The 27,218-nt window shown below is 46.1% G+C and overlaps 2 long non-coding RNA genes and 3 gene segments (V, D, J or C); 1 reads left to right on the top strand and 4 right to left on the bottom strand.

The window, feature by feature from the left end:
- Nucleotides 1-27,218, top strand: part of LOC117795175 — a 140,080-nt gene that overhangs the window by 24,887 nt on the left and 87,975 nt on the right. The window lies entirely within an intron of this gene.
- The window catches only part of LOC109490378, a 139,661-nt gene that overhangs the window by 29,818 nt on the left and 82,625 nt on the right, over nt 1-27,218 (bottom strand).
- On the bottom strand, nt 40-594 carry LOC109490376. The gene is made up of 3 exons (XR_004619011.1): nt 453-594; nt 225-333; nt 40-122 (listed from the first exon to the last, which is right to left on the bottom strand). It is a non-coding gene; the product is annotated as an uncharacterized LOC109490376 (long non-coding RNA).
- LOC109490377 lies at nt 8,314-9,006 on the bottom strand. The segment is given in 2 exon segments: nt 8,314-8,752; nt 8,868-9,006. Coding segments are annotated over 2 exon segments (479 nt in total).
- Nucleotides 23,270-24,063, bottom strand: LOC109490375. The segment is given in 2 exon segments: nt 23,270-23,613; nt 23,730-24,063. Coding segments are annotated over 2 exon segments (378 nt in total).

Raw genomic sequence — 27,218 nt, 5'->3', positions numbered from 1 at the left:
CCTTTTTGTGCAGAGAGGATGTGGCTGTGCTCCGCTGTGGCTAACTGCTGGCACAGAGGTACACAGATGTCTGGTTGGTGCTGGCAGACTCCAGGATCAGGGGGAAGGCCTCCTTCTTCTTCCTAGAGACATTGTACCCGAAAGGGAGGTCTCCTTGCTCAATACCATCAATACCATACGACCAGTAGAGCAGCTGCAGCCCCAGACCTGGGTCTTGTCGGTACCAGAACATATTTTCGTGGTCCATATTCTGTGAACATTCCATCAAAACTTTTGCTCCTACTCGTTTGATGAGATGTCTTGGCGTTTGGGTTACTCGTGCGGCCGCGAGGCCTATGAGAGAAGGACAGATGAAGTGAAACCAGTGGCCAGGAAGCCTGAGGAGGGAGAAGTCTCGTATCAGGGCCTGGAAATAACAGCACTGGGGTTTGCTGCTCGCTCCCTGGACTCACCTACTCCCAGGAAGCAAAAGGCCACCCTGCAGAGGAGCCTGACCCCCATGGCAGGCTGGAGCGGAGTGGCTCTTCTCCCAGGCTCAGGCTGGAGGCTGGTCGTCTGTGACGTCACCGTCCCTCCTCACGCTCGTCATCCCTTAGTCACCCTCTAGAGTCTGGAGAGTTTAGAGTTGCCAGAGTGAAAGCTGATCCCCATGGCAGAGTGTGCGTATGTGTGCACGTGTGTGCGTGCACGTGTGTGCGTGCAAGTGTAGAAAACAGCTAACACAGTAGCCTGAGCTGGCTTTCCTCAGAAGGACCGGCTCTTGCAAGGTAGGCCCTTGGCTGGCATCTGGGAACTTGGATTTCAGGAGCGTTCCACCATTGAGTAACTGGCAAGCGTAGTTCATTTTGCCAGGACTCCTAGCACAATGCAGTGTAGGCTGGACAGCCGCTTTGTGTCTTCGAGTCTGGAATTCAGGCATGTGCTGGGCACAGTGCCTGTGTGATGGGCTGTGTGGCTTTCCCCGGGGTGGGGGGGCACAATGTACTACAGACGGGGCGACTAATCCAGCAGAAACTGGTTTTCTCACCTTTCTGGAAGCTAGAAGTCCAAAATCAAGGTGTTGCTTGTAGGTGGCCTTCTTCTCTGTCTGTCTCCACACAGTCTTGCCTCTGTGTGTGTCTGTGTCCTAATTCCCTCTTCTTATAAGGACACCGGTCATATTGGGAAAGGGCCACCCCCATGATTTCATTCAACATGAATTACCTCTTTAAAGAACTTATCTGCAAATACAGTCACATCCTGAGGTTCTGATCAACATATGAATTTTGAGGGGGCACAATTCAGCCCATAACCCTAGCTTCCAGAAATGTCTGGGATGCTGAGACTGTAAGGGACTCCCTGGGCAGAGCCGTGGCACACAGGCCCTGCACTCTCCTCGCAGGGAAGGGGTGCATCCTCGAGAGAGGGAGAGAGCATAAGGACGTCTCAATTGTTTTTCAATGAATTCATATCAACAAAACCGAAAGCACACTAGCTATGCCCTCTTCAGCCACCATGGATAGTACACTGTGGTTCATTACCAAGTGTCCCACACCATCCCCACTGTCCCTTCTTTAAGCTTCGTGATACTTCTGTAATTGGGACCTCACCCAGACAGCATCAGATCCTACTCACCCACTAGGAAGGAAAAGCTACAAAGTCCAGTGTAATTCTCATTCTGACGGAGCCACTGATTTCTTTCCCCTGAATTCCTCGTAGAGCTCATAAGCGGAAGTGGTCAGAAGATAATATGCCTGACTTGGCGTTCTGGCTCAAATTCCGTCTTCCTCTTGTGCTGTTCTCTGCTTTTGAAATGACTAGCTTTACTGTTTAGGGGATTTTATCCAATTGCCAGTAGTCCCTGCCATCACGAGCACATCGTTGTATCCAGGTGGCATCTCGTATCGCAAAGCAGGACCAATTCCTCAGCCCTCATCTCTTACCCCTCTGTCCTCAAGTACACATGTGGTGTGCTGAGAGTATTTAGTTGTAGATTGTTACTGATTTCCTTCCACTGACGTAAGTGCATAGAGAGACGTGAGTCTTTCCCTGAGCAATAGGCTAACTGTGTTTATAAAACACTGGCCTTTTCTGTCCGTTGTGTTGGTGGTAGAGACACAATGGAGGCACAACGGGGCCCACATGTGCACGTCCGCCTGGTAATGTAGTGGAGACAGTGGGAGACCAACAGTGGGATACAATCACTAGGGGTGCCATGTCTGCAGAGAATTAGAAAAAAAAGAAGGAAAAGGAGAAGAAGGAGAAGGAGAGGAAGAGAAAGAAGAAGGAGGAGGAGAAGGAGAAGGGGAGGAGGGAGGGGGAAGGGACAGAAGAAGAATTTAAGAAACATGACAATCAAATGCAATAGCAAATATTTAAAAGAGTATTTTCCAGGTAATAGGAGAAATTTATATATTTCTGGCAGCGTATAATACTAAGGAATTATAAATAATTTTGTTAGGTAATATGATTGTATGACTGTATAACAAAATGTTATTTTTTAGAGCTTACTAAAATCTGAAATAAAATATTATGATGTCTGGGAAATTGCTTCAAAATATATCAACCAAAGATGCTGGGGGAATGGAAGACGGAAGGGCGGCAAGTGCTCACTATTGAATCTGGGCAGTTGGGCTCGTTGTTATTCTCTCTGCTTTTGTGATTGACATTTCTCTTAATAAAAAGCTTGAAAATGTTATACCAAGAGAAACATGGAAAGTACAAATTATTTATGCTTCACCTTCAACATGCTTTACCGCAATATTAAATTAAATACCATCTTTTATAAAGTAACTGGTTTATACTCTTCAAAAGTATTGAATTACAAAGGACAGACTGAGGAGCTTTCCAGAGTAAAGAGAAATAACAACTAAATGCAAAATGTAATTCTGGAGTGGATTACAGACCAGAATCTGTTATCCTTTTTGTTATAAAGGACATTATATGGACAATTGTCAAATATGAATAAAGCAACAGATACTGATGTAAAAAAATAATAATAAAATCCAATTAAAAGTTGTTCTGCTTGTGTTATCACCATGTGCCAGAATTCTAAACAATTTTGATGATGAAAGCCTCCTTCTGTGTAATATCTGTCCTTTGGTACCTGCCTTAATTCACTTAGCACGGGGTTACCCAGAAGCAGAGAGAAGAAAGGCAGTTGCCAGGGGTTAGGGGAGGGGAAATGGGAGTCCCTGTTGAACAGATACAAAGTTCCAGTCTTGCGAGATGATTACATCTGTCCCACAATATTGTGCCTGGAGTTAAGGAGACTGGATTGTACATTTAAACTTGTTAAAAGGGACCTCATGTTAAGCGTCCTTATCATACACACACACACACACACACACACACACACACAATTTAAAAAACAACAACCACAACAAAAACAAAACAAATCCTCAATGGGTGACTTTGGTATGCGCTGAGATTTGTAATTACATACATGACTGTTAATCACAATAATATTGTTGTGTAAAGGAGGGGATGATAAAATATTATTAGCTCTGGCAGCCAGAGAGATGATAGGCCATGGGCAGGAGGCAGAGGGTTATGGCCCTTTCCGTTAATTGCTATGAAGGAAAGAAATTCCAATCTTCTTCCTGTCCTCGCAAGAGCAATTTGGTGGCGGGGGGGTCCACATGTCCTCTCTGAGCTCAGTGACCCCAGCAGTTCACATGAGGGGCCTCTCTCCAGGAGAATGCGCCTGCCCCACCCCGGCTCACCATGGCTCGCCTCTGGGGCTGTTGCTGATTGTGGAGTCTGTGGCTAGGAAAGTCTGTCCCCTGCACTGGCAACGGGGAGGGTGTCACAGAAATGGGGCGTGTCTAGAGCAGAAATTGGCGGCATCCATGTTTCGTCAGAGCATCATTCAAACAAAAATCTTGTCTGTTAGAGAATTTATTTGTAAGCTTTGTTACCTAAGCTGCTTATTAAAAGGGCTCTTAGCTGGGAAAGAGAGATAAGGAAGACAAATCCTGATTAAAATTCTTGAAGGCCTCTTAGAATTCTTGCATTGCTATTTCTTGAACACTTGCTATGTGCCAGGCACCGGGAACACGGTCACGGACCACAGAGGCATGCTCCGTGCCTCACAGAACTTCCATCCCATTCACCATCTGGTCTACCAGGCACAGTGGTGGTTTGGTGATGCAAACATGGGATGATACGTTACCTTAGAGAACAGACGGCCCCAAAGGGAGACTTAGAGCAAATACCGCCACCACAGTAAGATTATGGCAGAACTGAGATGTGTAGAAGGTGTGTGTGTTCGGGAAACAGCCAGAGACATTCTGGGGAACGTGCGAAGCAATCATGAGATGGGGAGAGTAAGAATGAGTTTGCCGGATGGGGCTGGCAGCACAATGGACAGGTGCAGTCGGAAGTTATCGCGGTACATGGGTGGCAGTGACAGCTGACATGCAGTTATAAAATAACACCAAATAGGATGTTGAGTCCTGGGGCAATGAAATCTCTAGGCCAAGACCTGAAAATAGAAAGGCAGTTTGTCTAGAGGCGGAGTGGAAGTGTTACACTGAACACGGGCGATGGGAAGCAGGGCAGTACATGGGGCTGGACGGCCTGCGGCCCTGGACACAGCCCCCGAAGACCAGTGCATCTGGGTAGAATGACGCTCCCTCTAGCAGGTGGCACCAGGGAAGCCAAATCGGTACCCGGTGAGTTCTCTTAGGTGGCCTGTGCCTCGCAAGCCCTGTGCCAACCCCAAAGGGAAGTGAGGGACAGAGGACGGTGGCAGCTTGTTGGCAGGGGCTATTCCCCACCACAGTCTCCTGTGGGCACCACCTCTCCCCTTGTGACAGCCCTTTCTGTGCAGAGAGGAAGTGGCTTGCAGTGCTGTGGGGTAACTGCTGGCAGAAATGTCTAGAAGGGCCGGACGTCTGAAGGCTGGGAGAAATGCTCAGTCTTATTTAAACACACAGCAAATCTCTTAGGGACTTCCCATCTGTTGGTATTCTTGGCATCAAGTAAAAGATGAATTGGAGCCTCATTCCTGGCTCTTGTCTGAATCAGCACAGACGGGTCATGGTACATATTCTGGTCACATCACGGAGTCACCCTTTTTTTCTGACACTGGGATTTCAGTGACGCTAATATCCATGGACACTGTGGATAAAAAGAGGTGGTATCTCAAGGGAGAGAGCTTAGGAGGGCCGCCAATGTGTAACCACCAGAGAAAGGCTTAACGTAGCCGTCTGGCAAAGCAGGTTCAAGGACATTCTACCTGTGCCCAAGAACCACCTATCCCAAGGAGGATGTCATGGCAGGTGAGTTCGTGGTGGGGTGTGGGAATCCGTGTTAGCTCTGGTGTTAGTGAAATAATACCTGGTGAGCCCACTTTTAAGGGAAGAGCATAGAAAGAGTAGTCTACCAATGACATTGACAATGAGTGAACCGAAGGTTTAAGGTTTTTAAAAAACCATGACTAGTGTTCCAAATGTGAAAGTTCACTAAATCTTGTAGATACATATTTTTTAAGATTTTATTTATTTATTTGAGAGAGAGAGAGAGAGAGAAAAAGCAGGGGGAGTGGCAGAGGGAGAGGGAGAAGCAGGATCCCTGCTGAGGGATCCCGGGACCCTCAGATCATGACCTGAGCCGAAAGCAGATGTTTAACTGATTTAGCTACCCAGGTGCCCCTGAAACATGTAGGTATTTCTGTAGCATGAGTGAGACTGATTGAGGTGTGAGTTATTGGAAGTAGATTCCGTAAAGTAGACTGAGGTCGCATGCGTCTAAGGAACGGTGCAGAACCAGAGCTCTGCTGGTCCTAGGAAACAAGGGTAACAAGCAGGGTAACCTGGTGCCTAAGGCAGGTCCAAGTCAAGAATCAGGGCATCCTAGCTGCGATCTCGAGGTCCTATGACAGAGGACTAGGTGTGTGGGATTCTACAGAAGTAGGAAGGTGCCTGTCTACATCATTGTCCCATGGGCTCCCATGCGATAAGGGGTCACTTGAGATGACTTCCAGGAAATAAGAATAAGTCACTGGATGGTAGATCCATTTTACAGGAAACGGTGTCTGGTCTTACAATCTCCACTTCCATCTCTGATTTAATTAACAGAATTCTATTTATATTGAGGATGTGATAAAAGGTGTAATGGAAACTCAGGTTAGACCAGAGAAGCAACAGTTTTTGTAGGTCAGAAATGCCTGGGCAAGTCTTCCAAAAAGGAAAGATTGGGCCATTGGAAGTCCCTGTGTGTAGCCTCCCAGAGGGAGCTCATCCTGAAGTGAGGGCAAGGGGCCAGCAAGGTGGACTGACCCAGTAATACAGCCATAGCTCTTGGAGGGATGAGTGGATTCTGAGCTTGGCTGGGTTTTTGCTGGAGTTTGCATCTGGGATGAGGTTCTCTCCATTCCCTTACTCTAGGATATAATTACTGTGTTAGTGGTTGGTGAGGAATGTATGTAATGGGATGAGCCTTTGTGCTAAAGTCTCTGTAAGATATTGCGGATCGAGATACAGAACTGTAGTTTTGCCCTTCCAGTACAAAGAAGGGGAAGGAAAACCTTGAGCAAAACTTTTCCTTCTGTGCTTCATTGATAGAGACGCCACTCTGCGGGAAACTCGCCCTAGGAGGGACGTTGGAGCCCGCTGGCAGGAACAATAGCGTCTGCGGCGTTACGGTGCTCGGTGAACGACATGGGACCGAGCAGAAGCATCAGCAGCGCTGGCAGGTAGTTTAGGGCCCATCAAAAGAGAAAAGGATCCCATGGAAACAGCGGTACCCAGCGAGGCTACGCCCTCACCAGGCTCACCTAGAGCACGGAGTAGACGAGGGGCTGGAGTCGAAGAATAAATCTCTACTACAGCACGTGATCTGTCTTGCTTCTAGACACATATGGAAAACCCAGGAATCTCCCCAAACTATGTGTAGGAGAGGACTTTGCAGGGGACCCTATTCCTGAACTAGTCAGAGGGGTGTTGGAAAAAGAATCTGAGAGAAGACGGATTCACGCGTTCATTTACCGCTACTGAGTTCAGGCACTCCGGTACGTATGGAGATAAAAAAGGCAACAACAGAGGCATGATCCTCATTCTCTTTAACCTTAATATTTATTAGCCTACATGTTAAACAGTGAACAGTTGAGCATGTTGCTGGCCCTAAGGATAGAAGTTCAGGCTGTCATAACATCACATGGCAGAGGAAAGGACCCAGCCAGGGATTCAAGGAAATCTTCCTGGAGGAAAAGACTTCTTTTTTTTTTTTTTTTTAAGATTTTATTTATTTATTTGACAGAGACAGCCAGTGAGAGAGGGAACACAAGCAGGAGGAGTGGGAGAGGAAGAAGCAGTCTCCTAGCGGAGGAGCCTGATGTGGGGCTCGATCCCAGATCAAGGGGATCACACCCTGAGCCGAAGGCAGACGCTTAATGACTGCGCCACCAAGGTGCCCCGAGAAAGAGACTTCTGAGTTCGTATCCAGAAGAATGATCCATCAGGGGCTCAGGTAGGTAGGACAGGAAGGGTGCTCTAGGGAGAGTGAACATTATCGGTGAACACTCGGCAGGGAGTCAGCAGACGACCTACGTGGGGACCCTTGAGAGGTGGAATATGTCTCGTGGTTGTGGTAACTGAAGGGAAGAGGACGTTCATGTTAAGAAGGTAGATAGGGGCGCGAAGACCACATCATGGAGAGTCTTATGAAGCCTCACGCTTATAGTTGAGACTTCAGTGCGCTTCAGGAAAGACACTGATGGCTTTCGAGCCCGTGAGAGTGGTTTGCGGATGGAGGCAGGCGGCAAACTGGAAGTGGGGGTGGTGAAGGAATGCAGGTGAGAGACGTTGGCTGGGCCATGGCGTTGTCAGGGACATTAGGAACATTAGTAAAATTGGCAAGGGATGTAACATCTAGAAATATACAGGTTGCGGGGGTAATGGATTAGGTGTGGAAAGATACTATCTGAGAGATGGTGGGATGATCCCTCCTTTCCTGGCTTGGCCATTTGGCCGGATGGCAGGAGCATTTGCCGAGATGAGGAGATGAGGGATGTCAGATTTTGTAAAGAACTCAGAGTGCACTCTTCCCCTGGGTGCAGACCTCCAGGAATAGGACATGGGATATGGGACAAAATTTTGTTGAGTGATTGGATTGAAAGTGGGGTGTTCGGTATGGGCAACAGTGAAGCCCAGTAAGGAGAAAGGATTGCAATGTGCATAAACTTCCTTTTCTAGGGAAAGCTTCCCTTACTCCTGCCACTAGACCTAATAGTCAGCTTGTCCTGCCTCAACTTGGACAAGCGCCTCGGTCATGGGAGGTCCCATGAGAGCAGCACACTGCCGGAGAGCTGCCTTGCTCAGAGGCCCCCGGGCTGGGAAGTCAGGGAAGGGCTTCTAGGGGCACTGATGGTGGAGGGAGTTTTCCTCCTGCTTGGGGTGGGGCCCCCCAGGAAGGAGACTTCTCACTCTTGTGGTACCCTTTTTGTGCAGAGAGCAGCTGGCTGAGCCGCGCTGTGGATACACTGCTGGCACAGAGGTACAGAGAGGTCTGGTTGGTGCCTGCCGACTTCACGGTCAGGGGGAATTTCTTCTTCTCTTTCCGTGAGACAGTGTACCCTTCAGGGACATCTCCATCTTCAGTTAAATCAACGTTCCTTGAAAGGGAGATCAGCTTTGGACCCAGACCTGGGTCTTGTCGATACCAGTACATAGCGTCATGGTCAGATCCTGAGAACAATGCAGCGTCAACTGTCTTCCCGTCCTTGTGATGAGGTATCTTGGGGTCTGGGTCACTCTGGCCTCCAAGGGGCCTGTGGGGGAAGGAAACAGAGCTAGAGACAGCCAAGAAGGGCGCAGCCTCTGGAAAAGGACTTGAGATGAGACCTGCGAGCTGCGGCCAAGTTGCCCACGTGTCCTGACACTCACCTGCTCCCAGGAGACACAGCACCATGCAGCCCAGGAGCCCGAAAGCCATGGCAGCGGCACACGGGGGTCCGCCAGCCCCGGGGGCTGGGTTCTAGTAGGTTCCATAATGTCTCCATCTCTGCAGCTGCTTGGCTCTCATTTTCAGGAGGGAAGCCACTCCCCTTTCCTCACGGGGCTGAGCAGAAACGCAGGCAATCAGCAGTGGCCGCTGTGGGCTGGCAAGGCTGGTGATCCCCAGCGATTCCCTTGCTCTCCTTAGAGGCTGCTCCTCTGTGCCCTGGACAATATCTTACCAGTACACTCTTGTCCAACTTGGCAGGTATTTGTGTATTTTGAAGCCTTATGATGAAAACTGGCATAATGGATTTATCAGTTAGAAATGGGAGAACATGAAACTTACACTCTCGTCACGATAGCACTTTTACCCTTTAGAAGTCCTCCCATCTACTCTGCAGAAGGAGTTCCAAGTATATTCCTCTCCTTGTGTATCCCCCGACATGTTTTTCAGCCACTAGCTTTTACAAGAGGCTCATGTGTACAAATTCAGTCAGGTCCCCAGTGTGGGTTATTTTATTGGTCTGTAGCCAGTTCAAAATATTAGGTGTAGGCTCTTGCCTCACTAGCAGATGACCCGTAGCAGCTAGGAGCTGCTTTCCTCCAGCCTGGTGTTTGCCGTATCTTTCTGCCTACTTCAATCACCTCACTTTTTTACCAGCCAACACGGTTTCTTTGTCTGCTGTGGGCATTCAGTCTCTTTCCTGCAGGTTCCGCATGCGGAGCCACCGTGGCTATGTCCCTGGGTGTTGAGCGGCAGCTGGGCTGTGGCTCCCAGCCCTGGGGAACTCTGTACGTGGCTCGGGGTGTCAGGGCCTCTCTTCTGAGTTCTAGCTGGTCATATTGTTCCCTTTCTGGGTCACTGTGCCCTTCCTGCGTCGAGGTGACTTTCCTGGGGTTGCCCAGGTATTTCCCATCTTGGACATCTTTGAGTTTGTTATGTGCTTTGTGGAGGAAGAGTATTCTTGGGGGGGGACGGGGGAGGAGACAGAAGAGACTTGCCCCCCTCATTGTTTCCAACCACAGCCAGGGCTTCACCCAGTCCTTCTTTATTTTGCCAAATCATTGTCATCTCCAGGCAAGTAGTGGGCCCTCATCCTGGTCTTGGGGCAGCACTCAAAGCTTAGAGATGGCTTTCTTGCTTGCAGTCAGTCCCCTTCCTGCTGGAGGCGCAGCTCTAACTGTCCCCATCCCAGGCCAGTGAGAGAGGCATGCTTGCTATCAGGACAGTAACTCTGTTCTAAGGAGACATGTTCTCTCTTCATATGTCACTACTGCTGTGGTTCCTTCCAGGAAAAGCATGGTGGAGAGCAGGCTCGGCTTCACTTGGGCCCTTGGTGTTTTTCTGTTGTCCTGGGAGTCCTCCATATTCTAGCTGTGGGATGGGAGAGACAGGGAAAGAAAGCAGTTTTCATTCTCAAGAATCCTCCTCAAGTCAACAATTTCCTTATTACTTAGTAAAGCTTGTCACCCCAAATTTCATTTTTAGACGTCTTTCACAGTTCACTTGCACCCCCAAAGCTACTCACTATTTACACACCTGTCCAGTGGATTTTCCAACACCATAGAGGTGGATAATTACAAGTCAAAGATTTTACAGTTTATCTCGAACATTCTCCATGTTAGATTAATGCAAGCTTCAGGAGGCATCTGATTCTATATTCCTGTCCCTCAGCAGCTGGTTCACTTTCCTCAGACACAGGCTGCTCCCGTCCTCCCCACCCCACTGATGGTAAGGCTGCTCTGGTCTCCCCTTTCTTTCTCTGTATCAACCAAGACACTAAAGCGATGTCCCTGAGATCCTTAGATCACGAGCCAGTTGCTAAACCGTCCCACCCTTCCCTCCTAGAACCTTCCTTCTGATCTCTCCTTCCCAAGGCCACCCCATTCCAGAGTTTGGGAAGGTTTCCCCAATGTGGGGCGGGCTTCTGTGTCCCTAACAATGGGACGGGAAGAAAAGAGAATCCTGTAGACAGTCGGGAGCCCCGAAACATCTCCCTCCGTCTTTTGTCCTTTAATGTAATGTGTTCGGTTCTGTGCTGCCCATCTGTCCATGTCTCTCCCAGGCCGGCCTCCGTGTCTGCTCTCAGCCCCCTCCTCAGAGGCACCGCTTCCTAAATCTGCTGCATCTCCCCCCCATTCTTCTGGATAATAGTCTCCGGACAATATTCATGCCTGCCTCTACCCCACGGAGGAGCCCTTTCGTAAAAACCCGTCGAAGAACATGTCTATTCCTTTCAGTGCACAGCAATATTCTTCCAATGGGGGATCCTGAGTATTCACCGCACTTCAAATCCTACTTTACTTACGCTTAGACTGTTTCCGTTCTGAGGACGTTGCTCTACCCTCTCTATTTTCCTGTTGTATGATTAACCTTTGAAAGACCTCATGAGAGAGATTAGTATACTGAGTTCTCTTTTAATTGGTGATACAGTGCTCCATTTTATCAAATTTTCTCATTTATCGTGATCGGAAATGGAACCTTCATAATAAGGAATGTGTTACTGCCCTCTAGTGGCATTTCTCTACAACAGGCAGGAAAATGGGCTCTTAAAGATGCTCTCATTTTATTTTATTTATTTATTTATTTTTATTATATTATGTTAATCACCATACAGTACATCCCCGGATTCCGATGTAAAGTTCGATGCTTCATTAGTTGCGTATAACACCCAGTGCACCATGCAATACGTGCCCTCCTTACTACCCATCACCGGTCTATCCCATTCCCCCACCCCCTCCCCTCTGAAGTCTTCAGTTTGCTTCTCATAGTCCATAGTCTCTCATGCTTCATTCTCCCTTCTGATTACCCCCCTTTCTTTATCCCTTTCTTCCCCTACCGATCATCCTAGTTCTTATGTTCCATAGATGAGAGAAATCATATGATAATTGTCTTTCTCTGCTTGACTTATTTCACTTAGCATTATCTCCTCCAGTGCCGTCCATGTTGCAGCAAATGTTGAGAATTCGTTATTTCTGATAGCTGAGTAATATTCCATTGTATATATGGACCACAGCTTCTTAATCCAGTCATCTGTTGAAGGGCAGAAAGATGCTCTCATTTTAATCCCCACCAACTGTGAAGGTTTAGATTCCATTAAAAAGGGAATTAAGGTGGTGGATACAATTAAGGTTAATAACCAGCTGACCTTGAGCTAGGGGAGCCCAGTCTAATCACATGGGTCTTTTTTTTTTTTTAAGATTTTATTTATTTATTTGACAGCACACACGCAAGCAGGGGCAGAGAGAAAGGGAGAAGCAGGCTTCCCACTGAGCAGGGAGCTTGATGCGGGACTCCATTCCAGGACCCTGGGATCATGACCTGAGCCAGAAGGCAGGTGCTTAACCACCCAGAGGGCCCTAATCACACGGGTCTTTAAAAGCAGGGAGTCTTTCCCAGCTGTGTTTGGCGGAAGACGTGAGTGTGGAACAAGGGCTGCGGAGATGAAATCTTGCTGGTTGTGAAGATAGAGGAAGAAGGTCACGAGGCAAGGGCATTTGATTCTCTCCTAGAGCCTTCAGAAAGAAATGTAGGGCTGCCAATACACTGATTTTAGCTGGACGGGACCTCTATTGGACTTCTCACTTCCAGAACCGTAAGATAATAGATTTGTGTTGTTGTAAGCCACTTGAGCTTGGGGTAACTTGTGATAGCAGTAACAGAAAACATGCAATCACCAAGACTAAAATCCATGGCAAGATGCGGTAAGAAAGCAATTACGTTGGGAAAAAGCCAAGGAAAGTCTACCGACTGGGTAGGGCACGTGTCTGCACCCTCCTGTGGGTGGGGCTTGGGCTCGGGAGGGCAGAGGCTCTGCCTACCTTGGGTTTGCCCTCTTTGTGCAGAGGGTGTAGCTGCATTGATAAACTCTGGCTCAGAGGGACTGGGGGGGGGGTCTGGTTACTGCTTGAATGTTCAAGGGCCAAGGGGAGATCGTTCTTCTCCTTTCTCTCTCTCTGTCTCCCTCTCCCTCCCTCTTTTTCCATTGCATGCTTGAGTGTGTGTGTGTGTGGTGTGTGTGGTCACCTTGCAGGGAGATGGAAGCTGAAAAGGGAGTGGGCTTCTGTTGATATTCACAATAAAAACAGATTCTAATTTCTTGCTATATGGAAAGCAACATCCTATGTCAGGGGTCTCAAGCTCCCTGCCGGCCCCAGCAGCAGCACCTGGCTGGCTCTGAGCTCCTTAGCAGCGGCCGTGGCCATGCCCTGGCCACTGATGGTCAGACCACAGGCAGGATTCTTTCCAAGAGAATAGGCCCTCCGAGGCTGGCAGGGACACCCTGCCGGAACATTCTGATCCTAAGCCTGTGCAGAGGAGTGTTTGCAGAAATGGAGCACGCCAAGAGCAGAAACTGGCAGCATCTGCCTTAAGAAACGGCATCATCTGATTCAAACTCTTGTCCTTATTATCCCTTTGCCTCTTCTTCGGCTTCTCCCACAGTGGCTTTCTTCAGTGGCAGCCGCCTTTCAGGGGCTCGGAAGCCGGGCTCTGTGCTCGTTTTCTACCGCTGCTATAACAGTTCCACAAACTCAGCGGCTTAAAACAACCCCGGTTTATTATCTTACTGCAGGTTGCAGGTTTGACATGAGTCTCATTGGGTTGGACTCAAGGTGTGGTGGGGCTGGGGGCTCTGGGGACAATCCGTTTCTTTGCCTTTTCCAGCTCCTAGAGGCCACCTTCCTCCATCTTTGAAGACAGCCACAGCAGGTGGAATCCCTCCCACATCATCTGTAAGGACCCATGTGTTTAACTGGGCCCACCTGGGTAATCCAGAGTACTCTCACCACCTATCTCAAGGTCAACTGATTCGCAAATTTAACTGCATCTACAAATGTAATTCTCTTCTGCCCTGTTGGAAGACGATATATTCACAGATTCTGAGAATTAGCAAATAAACATTTTGGGGGTGCATTTGGCCGATCAGGAACCCTTTGCCAGAAAAGGAAGGTAAGTTTGGAAACTGATTAGACTTAAGATATACAATTTTTAGGGGGAGGAGAGCAGGCAAGCCCAGGGCCCAGTCATCTTAGAGATTGCTGAGCCATTCTGTCCCCAATGGACATATAACAAATATCAATTACGTGGCAGGTGCTGCTTTACACCATGGAACAGTCAGGAACCATAAAAGACAACATCTCTGTCTCCATGCTGATAATATTTAATATTGATCATTCACTGAACTTGTGTGCCATGCATGGGGGAAGATTCTAGGGAAGGAATGATGGAAACACCTATCTTCTTAAAGTAGTCCAATGGGAAGATAGCCGTCCCAGTAATCATTTTAATTTGGCAGCTGCAGAAAGGAAGAATTGTGCAAGGTGTGGTGGGAGTATCGCAGAAGGAGCCCACAGTCTTGGGAAAACAGCACATTTCAGATATTGTTATTTTAAGCAATATTTTGAAGAGCAAAATGAGTTTGTCAGATGGGCCATTCGAGGGAAATATATGTGCCGAGTGTTTAGAAATGGCTCGAGTTCAATGTTGCTGGAGTAGAGTGTGTGAGAACGTGAGTGATAGAAGGTGTGGCTGGATTTTTCTCAGAGGGTTGTCATTGTACCTTATATATGCAGGAAGTTTTGTCCATTGCCACACGCTTCTGTCCTCGTGGTTGACTTATGTCTCTTCCCAAACCCACTACCATACACAGGGCTCCTCTGCTGGTCTGTATCAAGCTTGGGAACTGGGAAAAGATTTGGTAGATTGAAGGAAAAAGAGAACTTGTCAGCATAGTATACACATGCTTTAAGAGCTGGCAAACATGGAGACAGAGGGTTAATTGTCTCATGTGTCAGGCTGGATTCGGTCAGGTCATTTGTTTTTCTCCTGAGAAGGCCTGAAGATTTGGAAGCACTGACCCATTCCAGCTACTCACAGCACATGGGTATGTCTTCCCCAATGCCCAGCTGTGATGGACCTAATGCAGAAAGGGATCCATAACTCAAGAAGGAAAAATAAAGACCTCTTTATCATTATCCTAGACTCTAATGAGAACTGGACATTCTAATACAACAATATCTTTTTGGTAAGGGATTTAATTTCCTTCTTTTCAAAATATTTAAAGGAATCATTGTAAGTTTCTTTCTATGATAGTAAGTTTAGATTTTATACCTGTTGGACCACAGAGAGCCCATGAAAGATGCAGGTCGGGGGAGGGACATGGCCAGAGTTTTGCAATCAAGGAGACTGCACTTGGCACTGGGATGCTGACACTGCATTAGATGGGGGAGGCTGGAGCCTAAGATGTGGATAAAGAGGCTACTAAATTTACCTGCAGAGCTGATAAGAGCATAAACAGGACAGTAGCGACATTGAGAGAATGGATGAAGAGAAAAGTTATGTAGGCGTTAGCAATCAAATGTCTTTTTTTTTTTAAAGAATTTATTATTTATTCGACAGAGATAGAGACAGCCAGCGAGAGAGGGAACACAAGCAGGGGGAGTGGGAGAGAAAGAAGCAGGCTCCCAGCAGAGAAGCCTGATGTGGGGCTCGATCCCATAATGCCGGAATCACGCCCTGAGCTGAAGGCAGACGCTCAACCGCTGTGCCACCCAGGTGCCCCCAGCAATCAAATGTCTTGAATACAGGTTGGATGTCCAGGGTCAAGGAGGAAGAGAAACAAAGCACAACTTCAATCTCGTGCAAGTAAATGGCTCATACTTGAATTCATCAACTCAGGAAACCAGAGGGTAGCTTGGAGGGCAAAGATGACATGTTGTGTTTCAACTCCAGGGAGGGGTGTCCTGAATGGACTTAAGTTCAAACAAGGAATCAGGGTGGAAAGGACAGATCTAGAACTCATTAATTACAAAGTGGGACTCTTGGGCGCCTGGGTGGTGCAGTCGTTAAGCGTCTGCCTTCGGCTCAGGGCGTGATCCCGGCGTTCCGGATCGAGTCCCACATCGGGCTCCTCCGCTGGGGGCCTGCTTCTTCCTCTCCCACTCCCCCTGCTTGTGTTCCCTCTCTCACTGGCTGTCTCTCTGTCACATAAATAAATAAAATCTTAAAAAAACAAAACAAAACAAAGTGGGATTCTTGTGCTCCCCATCTCGGGGCAGTGGACAGCAGCCAGCTTGTAGAGAAAGACAAGACTGATGCCATCCTAGAGAGTACCTTTTCTCTCCAAGAAGATACGTTTTTCCTCCTCTTCTAGTTATCACTCTCTCCAGCTGTGGCAGCAGGTGGCAATTCAGTCCTGCTTAACCCATTAATACTTAGGCTATGCTGACAAGAGATCTGTTGTCTAATCTTGGAAGGGTAGGTCAACTCATGAGACAGTTTGCCACCCGAGGCCCTGTCTGTATCCAGAAGATCCCTCAATTTCTCCAGGAAACTTTCACAAATTCGCTGACAACAGGACTAAAATCATACTAGATAATGTCCTGTTAACTAGACCCTGATATTTGTTGTTTTCTGGAAGCCCATTGGAATTGCAAAGGATTATGCTAGCTCCCCAAATAATCGATCAACTGATAAGATATTTCTATGGTAGGTTACCTCAAAATTCATAGGAATGAAGCTCATTATAGATCGTGTTCCCTCCGCCAACCAATTTTATTCTCTTCAAAAAAGTTCTCTCAATCTTTACCCCATCCCTTTCCCTGGTCTCATCTCTCATCCCTTTTCTCAACCCAGGGACTAAAACAATTTGGCTCCTTACCCTGAGGCTTTGGTGTCCTTCGAGTAGGAGCTAGAACTTTCCTCCTGACCTTTCCCTCGTATAACTTCCGTCGGCTTGCTTTACCAAAGGCCACACCACTCTGCTTTTATTCTGTGTCCTTGATAAAACAGTAGGAAGAAAACTTCACCTATCGTGTGGCCAGGACTCAGAAACATCTCTCCAGTAGTTTGGAATTCGAATTCAGTGCACTTAATTGCATGCTCTTTGAATTTCTTGTCCTGATATTCTTGGCATTTGTTCCCCTTTGATGTGGTAGACAGAATTCTAAGAGCAACAAGCAGTGACGCTCGCCCGTGTATGATTCCCCTCCCCTTTGAGAGTAAGGAGGTACCTGTAAATATAATGAAATCTCTCCTATGATTGTGTTCCATTATTTGGCAAAAGGGATATTACCCAGATAAACCTATCCTAATCCAATCACACGAGCCCTTCAAGGCACAGTTTTCTCCAGCTGGCAGCAAAAGAGGAGGTTTCAGAGGTTTCCAAAGCATCAGAAGGATTTGACGTGCATTTCTGTCCTTGAAGATGGAGGGGACCAAAGCGAGACTGCAAGGAACTACAGACAACCCCCAGTGACCACCATCAAGGAAACAGGGCCCTCATAACTACCACCACAAGTAACTGAGTTCTGCCAATAATAAGATTGAGTCAGGAGAGGAGTGGGCTCCAGAAGAAAATGCAGCCAGATGACACCGTGATCCTAGCAGACCTTGAGCAGAGAACACAAGCCAACACAAGCCAACCATCCTGGTCTTCCAAAATGCAGAACAGTGGGAGGATAAATTGGGGTCCTTGTAACCTGCGTATTTGCACTATTTGTTACACAGCAACAGAAGACGAATACAGTTGGTTATCACCCAACAGTTTCCTTTGGGAAACTACACAGTGACCCTGTTGCATCTCTGATCTGTCTACTCAACACCACAGGTTTTCATTTTAAAAATTACACCTGCATCTACCCAGGTGAGTTTCTGCTCCCTGACAACCCCTATGAGCAAACACATTTCATGTCTCTTATTACCCACCCCCCTCCCCTCCACTAACTTTCCCCCCCTTTTCGGTAATCCTGAGTCCACAAGTTGTCTGAAACTGGCTTGATCCTCTGCGTCCTCTGTTACTCATGCTCAGGATTCCACATCTGAGGAAGCCCCGCTACCCTCTGATTTGCCCGTACGACTCCATTAGTCATCAAGAGATGCCATTGTAGAATCTTTGAAGGATCTTTGTAAATCTGACAGGTTTTTTTCTTTACTTGATCAGAATTCAGTTGTATTAAAAATTTCACCACATCTGTATCCGAGAACTGAAGTTTGCCTTAGGAAATAGTCACTTTGGGTTAATGCTTTCTAGTCTAGTGCAGTATTAGCCAGGGGCGAAGACTTGGATGACGCCAGGAAAGATGTCTAGGAGGGACAAGAATGGGAAAAAAATAAGGAATGCTACAGTCAAGGCAGGGTTTCAGTGCAATCTTGTGAGACAACTTCTCGTAATTTGGGTCAGGAATCTTGAGGGCAGGGTCCCCTGACTCCTTGGTTTGCCCGTTTCTTGTGCAGAGAGGATACGGCTGTGCTCCGCTGTGGCTCACTGCTGGCACAGAGGTACACAGATGTCTGGTTGGCACTGGCAGACTCCAGGGTCAGGGGAAAAGATTGCAATTCATTTCGAGAGACACGATAGCCCTGAGGGACATCTCCTTTTTCAAAGGTGTGAATGCCAGTTGAGTAGCAGATCAGCCGCAGTCCAAATCCTGGGTCTTGGCGATACCAGTACATTGAAACATAGCTCATATCCTGTGAACACTGTAGGGTTAATTCCTTTCCCGTCCCCAAGACCCTATGTCTTGGGAACTGTGCGACCACAGCATCCTTGAGGCCTGTGGCAGGAAGAAAAGGTGGTCAAATAAAGATAGAGCCCGGAGAGAGGGGACAGATGCCACCATCTTGAATAAACATCCCATGTTTGGAGCCCGGGAAGCCCATGACAGGTGCCTGGGACTCACCTACTCTGAAGAGACAAATGACAACACAGCAGAGGATCCTTTTGCTCACGACAGCGTCGGTGCTGTGATGCGTTTAGTCTCTGCCGCCAACGCTGTTCATCTACTCCGGGCCAGAGACCACGCCCTCCTCCCTCGCTGCTTCAAAAAAGAATCAAAAGCCTCTGAGATGTAGCAGAATGTGGCCGGTTTCATTTTTCCAGGTCATTTAATTGTTTATGATGTTCTCTTAAAGAATTTGCTTGGCAGTTTTTTACCTCTGTGAAGTCTAATTTCCCTTATATGATACATCCTTGGGGATATGGCGGGTTTGTGTCTTTTGAATCCTTACTAGCCTCTTCTGGTAAGTTGAGTGCTGTTGCATGGACTCTTGAGGGTTTCCTGCAAACACCCCTCTGGAAACTTGTTCCCATTTTATCCCTCTAACCAACTTCAGATTTTACTCTAAAAGCACTCTAATCTTTAGCGAGCCTAGTGTTATTCGTTTCCATGAATTTCCACTATATAATCTCAGCATGCTTCCCATAGAATGCCTGTGCCCGTTCTCTGTCCCTGGGCTGCCTTGCAAGGGAGTGAACAGGTGTGGTAGAGGGAATGGAGCAACTAAATATGCACAAAGCCAGGAAAATCCGGTAGGTGCCGAGAACACGCTCCCAGGTGATTTGGATCTGGTGTAGGAACTCATCTCACCGAAGGTGCCAGCAGATGGAACTGGGTGTGGACGAACGCTATGCAGGTACTTAGAGCTACTAATCCATTTGAACGATCTAGCAACTGCTCTCAAACCGCTTGCTTGGAGAGAAAAGCATTTTGGGGAAATTATGAGATACGAGTCATCACAGATGAACTGAAGTTCAAATGTGATAGATGTGGCTTTTCGCTACTTTGCATTATTTCTAGGAAGATTTTTTTTTTTTCGTTTTTCTCAAATGCTAGGCCACCTGAGGATGTGGCTGTAGATTGTTGTAGATAAGCTGCTGGTACAGAAGTGTGAAGGTGTCTCCGGGGCCTGAAGAAATCCTCCTCCTTCTTCCAGGAGACACTGTGAGCCTCAAGGATTTTTTTCAGTCTTGCCGGCAACAAGTGAGCCGTGGATCAGCTGTCACCCCAACACTGGGACTTGGTTACACCAGAACATTCTGTTATGAACAGAGTCCTAAAGACATTCAAACAAAAGCTTTTTTCCCCCTGTTCTGTTTTATATCTAGATTCTGGATTACTCTAATATCCAAGTGACCTGTGGGGAAAGGATGCAGACGTTGTAGGCAGTGTCCGCCATTTTGGCCATGAAAAAAAAAAAAAAAAAAGGCTTGTGCTAGAGCCTAGAAATCCCACTATATGATTGTTCTTTGTGTTCCATGATCTCACCTGCTGCCAGGAGACGAAAATTTAGTCTTCAGAGGGGCCTGATGCCCAGGGCAGGATAGGAAAAGGAGCAGGTCTTCTTCCAGCTCTTGTCAGCCTGTAGGTGGTTTGCCTGTGATGTCACATGTGGTAACCATTCATTAAGATTTAGCTCTCAAAATGGCTAACTAGTACTAGTTAACTAGCGCACTGCTACTAATATTACTGCTACCGACATCATTATCTATTATTGTGTCTAATTTCTATGCTGGGGATTTTGTTAGGCAATCCACATACATTTTCTCGACTAAATAAACCTCTGGGAGACATATATTACTGATTCCATTTTATAGACTAGGAAATTATCTTTAGAGAGGTTCAGTAACTTGGCAAAACCAGAAAGTGACCAGATAGGTCTAATTCCAAAACCTGTATTTTCAACAATTAATAATGAATTTCTCGAAGATTCTTTTTCTCTCTCTCTCTCTATCTCTCTCTCTTTTAAGAGTTTGATGGGAGCTTTTTCTCCTGCAGGATTGTTTTTCAATTTACTCTAACTTCTAAATCTAAAACCACACTTGGCATGCCATTCCCCATCTGCCTGAAATGCAAAATATCCTTTACTCTCAGGTATCCTAGACTAGATCTCTCTATTCTTGTTGAAAACCTTGAGCATACTTTAGTAGGTAGCTGACTCAAGCACAATTTCTTTTCTAAATTCTTGGTGGATTTCTTGTCTAAAGGTCTGTTGCTGTCCATTTCCAGGTTCTGTCCTTTTGTTGTCATATTTCTTTTTTTTTTTTTTAAATTTTATTTTATTATATTGTGTTAATCACCATACAGTACATCACCAGATTCCGATGTAAAGTTTGATGCATCATTACTTGCGTATAACACCCAGTGCACCATGCAATACGTGCCCTCCCTACTACCCATCACCAGGCTATCCCCTTCCCCCACCCCCTCCCCTCTGAAGTCCTCAGTTTGCCTCTCACAGTCCATAGTCTCTCATGTTTCATTCCCCCCTCTGATTATCCCCCCTTTTCATATTTCTTATTTGCTAACAAATTACGTTTAACATTTAGCAAGTCTTAAGTGATTCCAAATATTTTCTTTATCGTGCGGAATCATCCTTGTAACCAGGTGGGTCTCTTATTATGAGAATTAGGAGAGAATTCTGAAGAATTTTGTCTTCATGCGAACATTTCTATTTATAGTAAATATTTCATCCAGCAGAATGTATTTTTGTGTTAACTATTTCTGTTCCTTTGGCTACCAGTTTGCTTCCAGTAAAGGAGATAATTTCAGGGAGTGTGATTCTGGGAATGTACATACTGCCAAATGCGCCATAAACTCTCCTCCCACCTTTTATTTTCATTGCTGCTGGGATGGTTTTGGGGATGGTGACAGCGCATGTATTTCTCTTATAGCCATGAGCCATTGTTCTGCTTAGACTTTCCATCTGCATTACAGTTTTATGAAACTGTATTTTCCGAAAATGAGATCCATTTAAGCTTGGAAGTTATTTGTAGAGAATTGTACAAAATATTGTCTTAAAAAACGTACTCTATTGTGATAATTTCCCCCTTGACATTCCTTGTCTAGTATAATTTTTCTCTGTCTTTTAATTGGCAAGCAACGTTCTATTTTTTTCCAAGAAATTAGCTTATTTATTTCTTAGTTCTATTGTCCCAAAATTGGCTACCTCATTAACTTCTGCTTTTATGTTTATCTATCTATGATTCCTTTTACATTCACTCTTTCAAGTGCTTTTATTTCTTCCTGTGGACTCAAGGTACTATCAGTGTCATTTTCTTTCAGGCTGTGTCTTAAATATTTTTCTGTAAGGCAAGTCTGCTAACTATGAAATACCTTATTTTTTGCTTATCTGGGAATGTCTTTATTTCACCTTTATTTTCAAAGGATAGCTTTGTTGGGTATAGAATTCTTGGTGACTTTTGTTTGTTTCTTGCTGCACGTCACGCTCTCCTTTGACCTCCGTCATTTCTGAGGAAAAGTCAGGAGTCACCCGTATTGCCGGTCTGCTGTACATGAGGAGTCTTTTTTTCTCATTTTTCTCATTTTCTTGTTGATTTAAACATTTTCTCTGTGTATTTTGGCTTTCTGAGGTTTGACTATAACATCTAGATAAGGATCTCTGTGTTTATTGTAACGGAGAGTCATTAAGCTTCTAGGTTCTGTTGATTAACGTTTTCTATCATTGGATACATTTTTGGCTATGATTTGTTCTTGCTCTTTCTCTTCCTCCTCTTTTCCTGATGCTCTCATTTTGCATATATTGGTAAACTTGGTGGCCTCCCACAAATCTCTAAATTTAGTTCATTTTTGTGTAGAGAGCATTTGGCAGTACTGTGGGGAGATCTCCTGACACATACCAGTAGAGTCCCAAAATACATGAAGTAAGAACTGACACAATGACAGAAGAAATGAACGTATCAAAACTGTAGTTGGTGGTTTCAATACTCCACCTTCAACAATGGATCATACCAACCAGACAGAACAAGTCAGGGTAAAGAGACTTGAAAAACACTATCAACCAAGTTGACCTAACTGATAGTTTTAGAACGCTCTGCTCTACAACCACAAAATACGCATTGTTTTCAAGAACACATAGAATGTTTTCCAATATAGACCATATATTGTGCCATAAAACAATCTCAGCATATATCAAAGGATTGAAAAAATATAAAGGATCTTCTCCGATCAAACTATTTAGAAATAAACAACAGAAAGAAATTTGGGAAATGCCCCAATACTTGCAAATTTGACAACATACTCTTAAATGAATCATGGGTCACAGAAGAAATCTCAAGGCAAATTATATTTTTAACTGACTGAAGCAGAAATATATCAAATCACATGGAATGCAGTAGTGACTAAAGGGATATTTATAGCTTTAAATGACTACATTAGAGGAAACAAACCAAAGGTCTGCATTCTTTAAATTTCTACCTCAAGAAACTGTAAAGAGAAGCAAAAGGTAAACAAATATAAGAATAAGGAAGGAACAATAAAGATCAAGTTTGGAATCAATCAGATAGAAATCCGTGGAGCTAAAAGTTGGGTTACTTGAAGCCATCCACAGAACCGATGAACCTCCTGTCGGACTGGACCAAGATGCAGGACAGAAGTTAGTCCGACTGTGGGCTGGACCATTCCCCAGCTTGGTAGACACTGACCCAGGATTGGTTTTCTACCCGGATTGTTGCTCAGACCACACAGCCTTCTCAGGGCTGCGGAGTCTGGGAAGATTTGCCGTGGCTTTTGTAGTTTCCAATGAGGTCGGGTGGGGCTTCCTCACCTTTGTGATTCTGCCCTTTTTATGCAGGCTGCAGGTGCCTGTGTGGCACTGTGTATTCACTGCTGGCACAGAGGTACAGAGATGTCTGTGAGGGGCTGGCCGACTCCAGCGTTAGGGGAAAATGCTCCTTCTTTATTCTGGAGACAGTTGATCCAGAGGAGAGCTCTGTTTCCTCAGTGGTATTAACACCATATGAATAATGGATCAGCTGTAGTGCCTTTCCTGGGTCTTGTCGATACCAGTACATGTTGTCATGGCCCAGAGTTTGAGAACATTCCAGAACAATCTTCTTTCCTGTCCCTGAAACACAGTGTCTTGGCATCTGGGAGACACCAGCATCCACGAGGCCTGAGAAAAGGAGACAAAAATTAGCAACAGAGGCCTTGATGCTGGAACCAGTGCAGAACCAGAACAAGGGAAAATGTACCTTTCTAATTTTAGAGAAATCTGTGTCTATGACTCACCTGCCTCCAGAAGGTAAAGGGCCACATAGCAGAGGAGCCCGACAGCCATGATACAGTTAGGGCCAGAAGGGTGTGTTGCCGTTCTGGGGAAGTGGGATGGGCTCTTGATGAAGTCACTGTGTGACAACACAGTCCCTGCAAACTACCCGGGCCCCACAGCCATCCTGTTGATAGACCGGTGTCATCTATAATCCTTAACCCATCAGAGAACTAATATTTTTGTTTACCTCTCTCATCCAAAGTAGGCCAGATGCTTTGCTCATTTGTCTTAACTCTAGTCTCTACTCTTTTCACAAATATTAAAGTGCAGCCATTTTACAAGCTATGAAAGTGAGGACTGCAGAGCTTTGAAAGGCTGTAATAGGAAGATTTGACCGAATAGGGAAGGTCGGGAAAGGAAGTGACGTTTGAGGGGAGTTCTGAAGGATGAACTGGAATGAATTCCTCTGCAAAGCTGGGAGAGAAGAGCTCAAAAGCAGGGCCCAGAGAACAGGGCAGCTCGATCAGACAGGCACAAGACACCTCGTTGGGAGGATTACAGGAGGGAACCCATTTAGACAGCACGTGTGAAGGGCTTAGGGCCGGAACCGACATTTGCTGAGTTCTCAGAAAATGTGTTATTCTTATTGTATGGTAATGACACCACTTTCTCAGTCTTATTTCTCATCAACTCAGGGTTCAGATTTCACCAACTTTATCAGCTTAGGCTCCTTTATATTCAGTTCATCTTTCTTTCATCAGTACCATCAGTCATGACTGAACAGACAATTCAGACCTGCAGTTCCTTCCATACATGCTTTGGTAGCACTGACTGAAATATTTTGGGAGCTGCTACAGTAAACAACATTCAAACCAAGTACTAGCCTCTCTCCTCTCTTTTCCCCATTTCTTTCCACCAGAAAAGTCCTTAGCTTTAGCCATGAGTCACAAAGGTGAATCCCGGGATCCCTTCCCCCTTCGTCTGCTCCCTTTGCCCTAGCGCCCTGGGATCCCCTCGGAGCTGCTGCTGACCTGGGGGTTTGGATTTGACTCTTGTGGCTTTCCTATTCGAGGATCACCTCTAGCTGTTTTATATATGCCAACTGCAGGCCCCTGCTCACTCTTGCTGTCTCCTATGTCTCAAAAGAATATAACAATTTTGACTTACCAAACCCTGAAATATTCTTGTCTCGTGAAAGACTTCTTTAAGACAAGGCTCACCGTGAAAATTGAATGACATTTGTTCTCTGCTCTTACTTTGAAAGCTGGTCTTACCTTAATAGGTAGCATCCAGGAAGAAAAAATATGAAATTTTACTGCCCCCTGCTGAAAAAAAAGGTGAAAAGGATGAATAGACTCAGAGATTTGAGAAGGGTCTTTCCGATGAATTTTAAAGAGGTAGGAAGGGAAGAGGCCCCGAATTGGTCTAGGTGTGAGAAGTTTTAGGATGAATGATGAGCTGACGAAAGTCCCCAGCAGTAACTGGGTGTAAAATCTGATTCTCACAGTAGAAGTGATTAAAGAAAGAAGGGGCGCCTGGGTGGCGCAGTCGTAAGGCGTGTGCCTTCAGCTCAGGGCGTGATCCCGGTGTTCCGGGATCGAGCCCCGCATCGAGCTCCTCTGCTGGGAGCCTGCTTCTTCCTCCCCCACTCCCCCTGCTGTGTTCCCTCTCTCGCTGGCTGTCTCTCTGTCAAATAAATAAATAAAATCTTTTTTAAAAAAAAGAAGAAGGAAGAACCCAAGGGGTGGATGTTGGGTTGGGAGGAGATAGGAGAGGCTGGGGTCCCACTCGGATGAAGGGGTACTTGAGGGCAGGGATAACTCTCCAGCCCTTGTTGCCAGGGCAGGAATGACTCACGCATGGTCCACCTTCCTGATACAGCGAGGGACATGTCTGGAGCAGCTGCTGAGAATTTCTCAATGTCAATGATTAAGGACACAGCAATTATCAAAAATAATCGTTACATATGTCTCCACACATTTGGTCCAGTAAAACATCCTCTCTCATTTTCCAATGTTCTTAGTTTTCTTATAGAATTATGCTTAACCAAACATATTTTCTTTCTTTTAAAAGGACTTGGAGGTGGGGGTTGTGGAGGACTTAAATAAGCACGCGCCAGAACTCAGAAAATCCCGAGGGACTACTTGAGAGACATATTCCTCCTTTCCTCCCTCACTTCCTTTCTTTCTTCCATCTTTCCTTTACTTAGACATTTTACTCAGGTCTAAGGGTATAAAATTGGAGGGAAATCACTCTTAAACTAAAGAATATATAGTCTCAGGAAGAGTCAGTAAAGAATACGATGACTATAGTATTTGGAATCAATAAAAACTGAGTCTTTTGTCTCTGGGAGTCACAAAAGCCTTTATTTTTAATTTTTTTAAGACTATTTATTTGAAGGAGAGAGAGAGAGTGGGTGAGAGAGGAAGTGCAGAAGCAGAGGGAGAAGCATGCTCCCCGCTGAGCAGGGAGTCTGACATGGAACTCGATCCCAGGACCCTGAGATCACGACCCAAGCCGAAGGCTGATGCTTAACCAACTGAGCCACCCAGCGCCCCGCAAAAGCCTTTATAGTTAAGCTAATCTCTGAGCTAAGAATTAAAATACGTGCAAGAGTAAATCAGGTAGTGAGGAAGCCCATTTCTAACGAGAAAGAACATTTGCAAAGTTATAGTTGTGCAACTCGGCTGGTTTGGTCTATTCAGGGAAACATAAAGCATTCAGCTGAGCTACAGTCTAAAGGACTGAAGGGAACGTGGATGATTTGGCCATATTTTTAGACAGAGATCTGTTCATGAGGGACTTTGCGTGCCGTGTGAAGAATGCCAGACACATTCCGGCTGGTGGCAACGTCCAAGACCGAATACAGCAGATGAAGTAAGAGGCGAGTGGACCAATGAGAAAGGCAGTGCCTTTTTTTTGAGGGAATGAATGTTGAGGGTCTGCCCTGCGGTAGAAACAGCAAGGAAGGGAAGGAGCAGCCGAGTCAGATAAATGTGTGTGTTGAAAACTGTGATGTGTCCCTGGCATCTCCCTTCAGGCAAGAAGGACAGGTTCCCTATCTGCTAGGAACGCTGCTGACTCACAGCCCCCTTTGTGAATTGCCTTGGCGAAAGAGACCCTTCCCTGCCCATCCTCTAGGGCATGCCCTTTCTCAGGGCGACCCATGCACGCTGGCATGGTTGCAAGGAAAGTGGGTACAAGATCTAGTCTCCTCGCTTCAACTTTGGGTGGTTCTAAGGGCCATCGTGGCTTCAGGGCTCCCTGTGGCTCAGCGAGGGCTTTTGGTAAGACTGTAGAACAGCCCGGCTTCTTCCTCAGCCTGTCCTCCTTTCTTTCCATTCTACCCACCTTGGCCGAAAATGATGCTTTCTAATAACCCACGGAACACTAATCTCCCCTGCAAAGTCGGCTTCCTAGAAAACCAAACCTGTGACAATATGGAATATAGAAGTAATAGATTTGGTTTGTTTTGTTAGTAGTTTCATTAGATTCAGACATAGAGTCCA

This window comes from Ailuropoda melanoleuca, chromosome 1, assembly GCF_002007445.2.
Source record: "Ailuropoda melanoleuca isolate Jingjing chromosome 1, ASM200744v2, whole genome shotgun sequence".
Taxonomy (NCBI): domain Eukaryota; kingdom Metazoa; phylum Chordata; class Mammalia; order Carnivora; family Ursidae; genus Ailuropoda; species Ailuropoda melanoleuca.
Note: the sequence above shows the minus strand (reverse complement) of the source record. Positions and strands in the feature narration are given on the sequence as shown.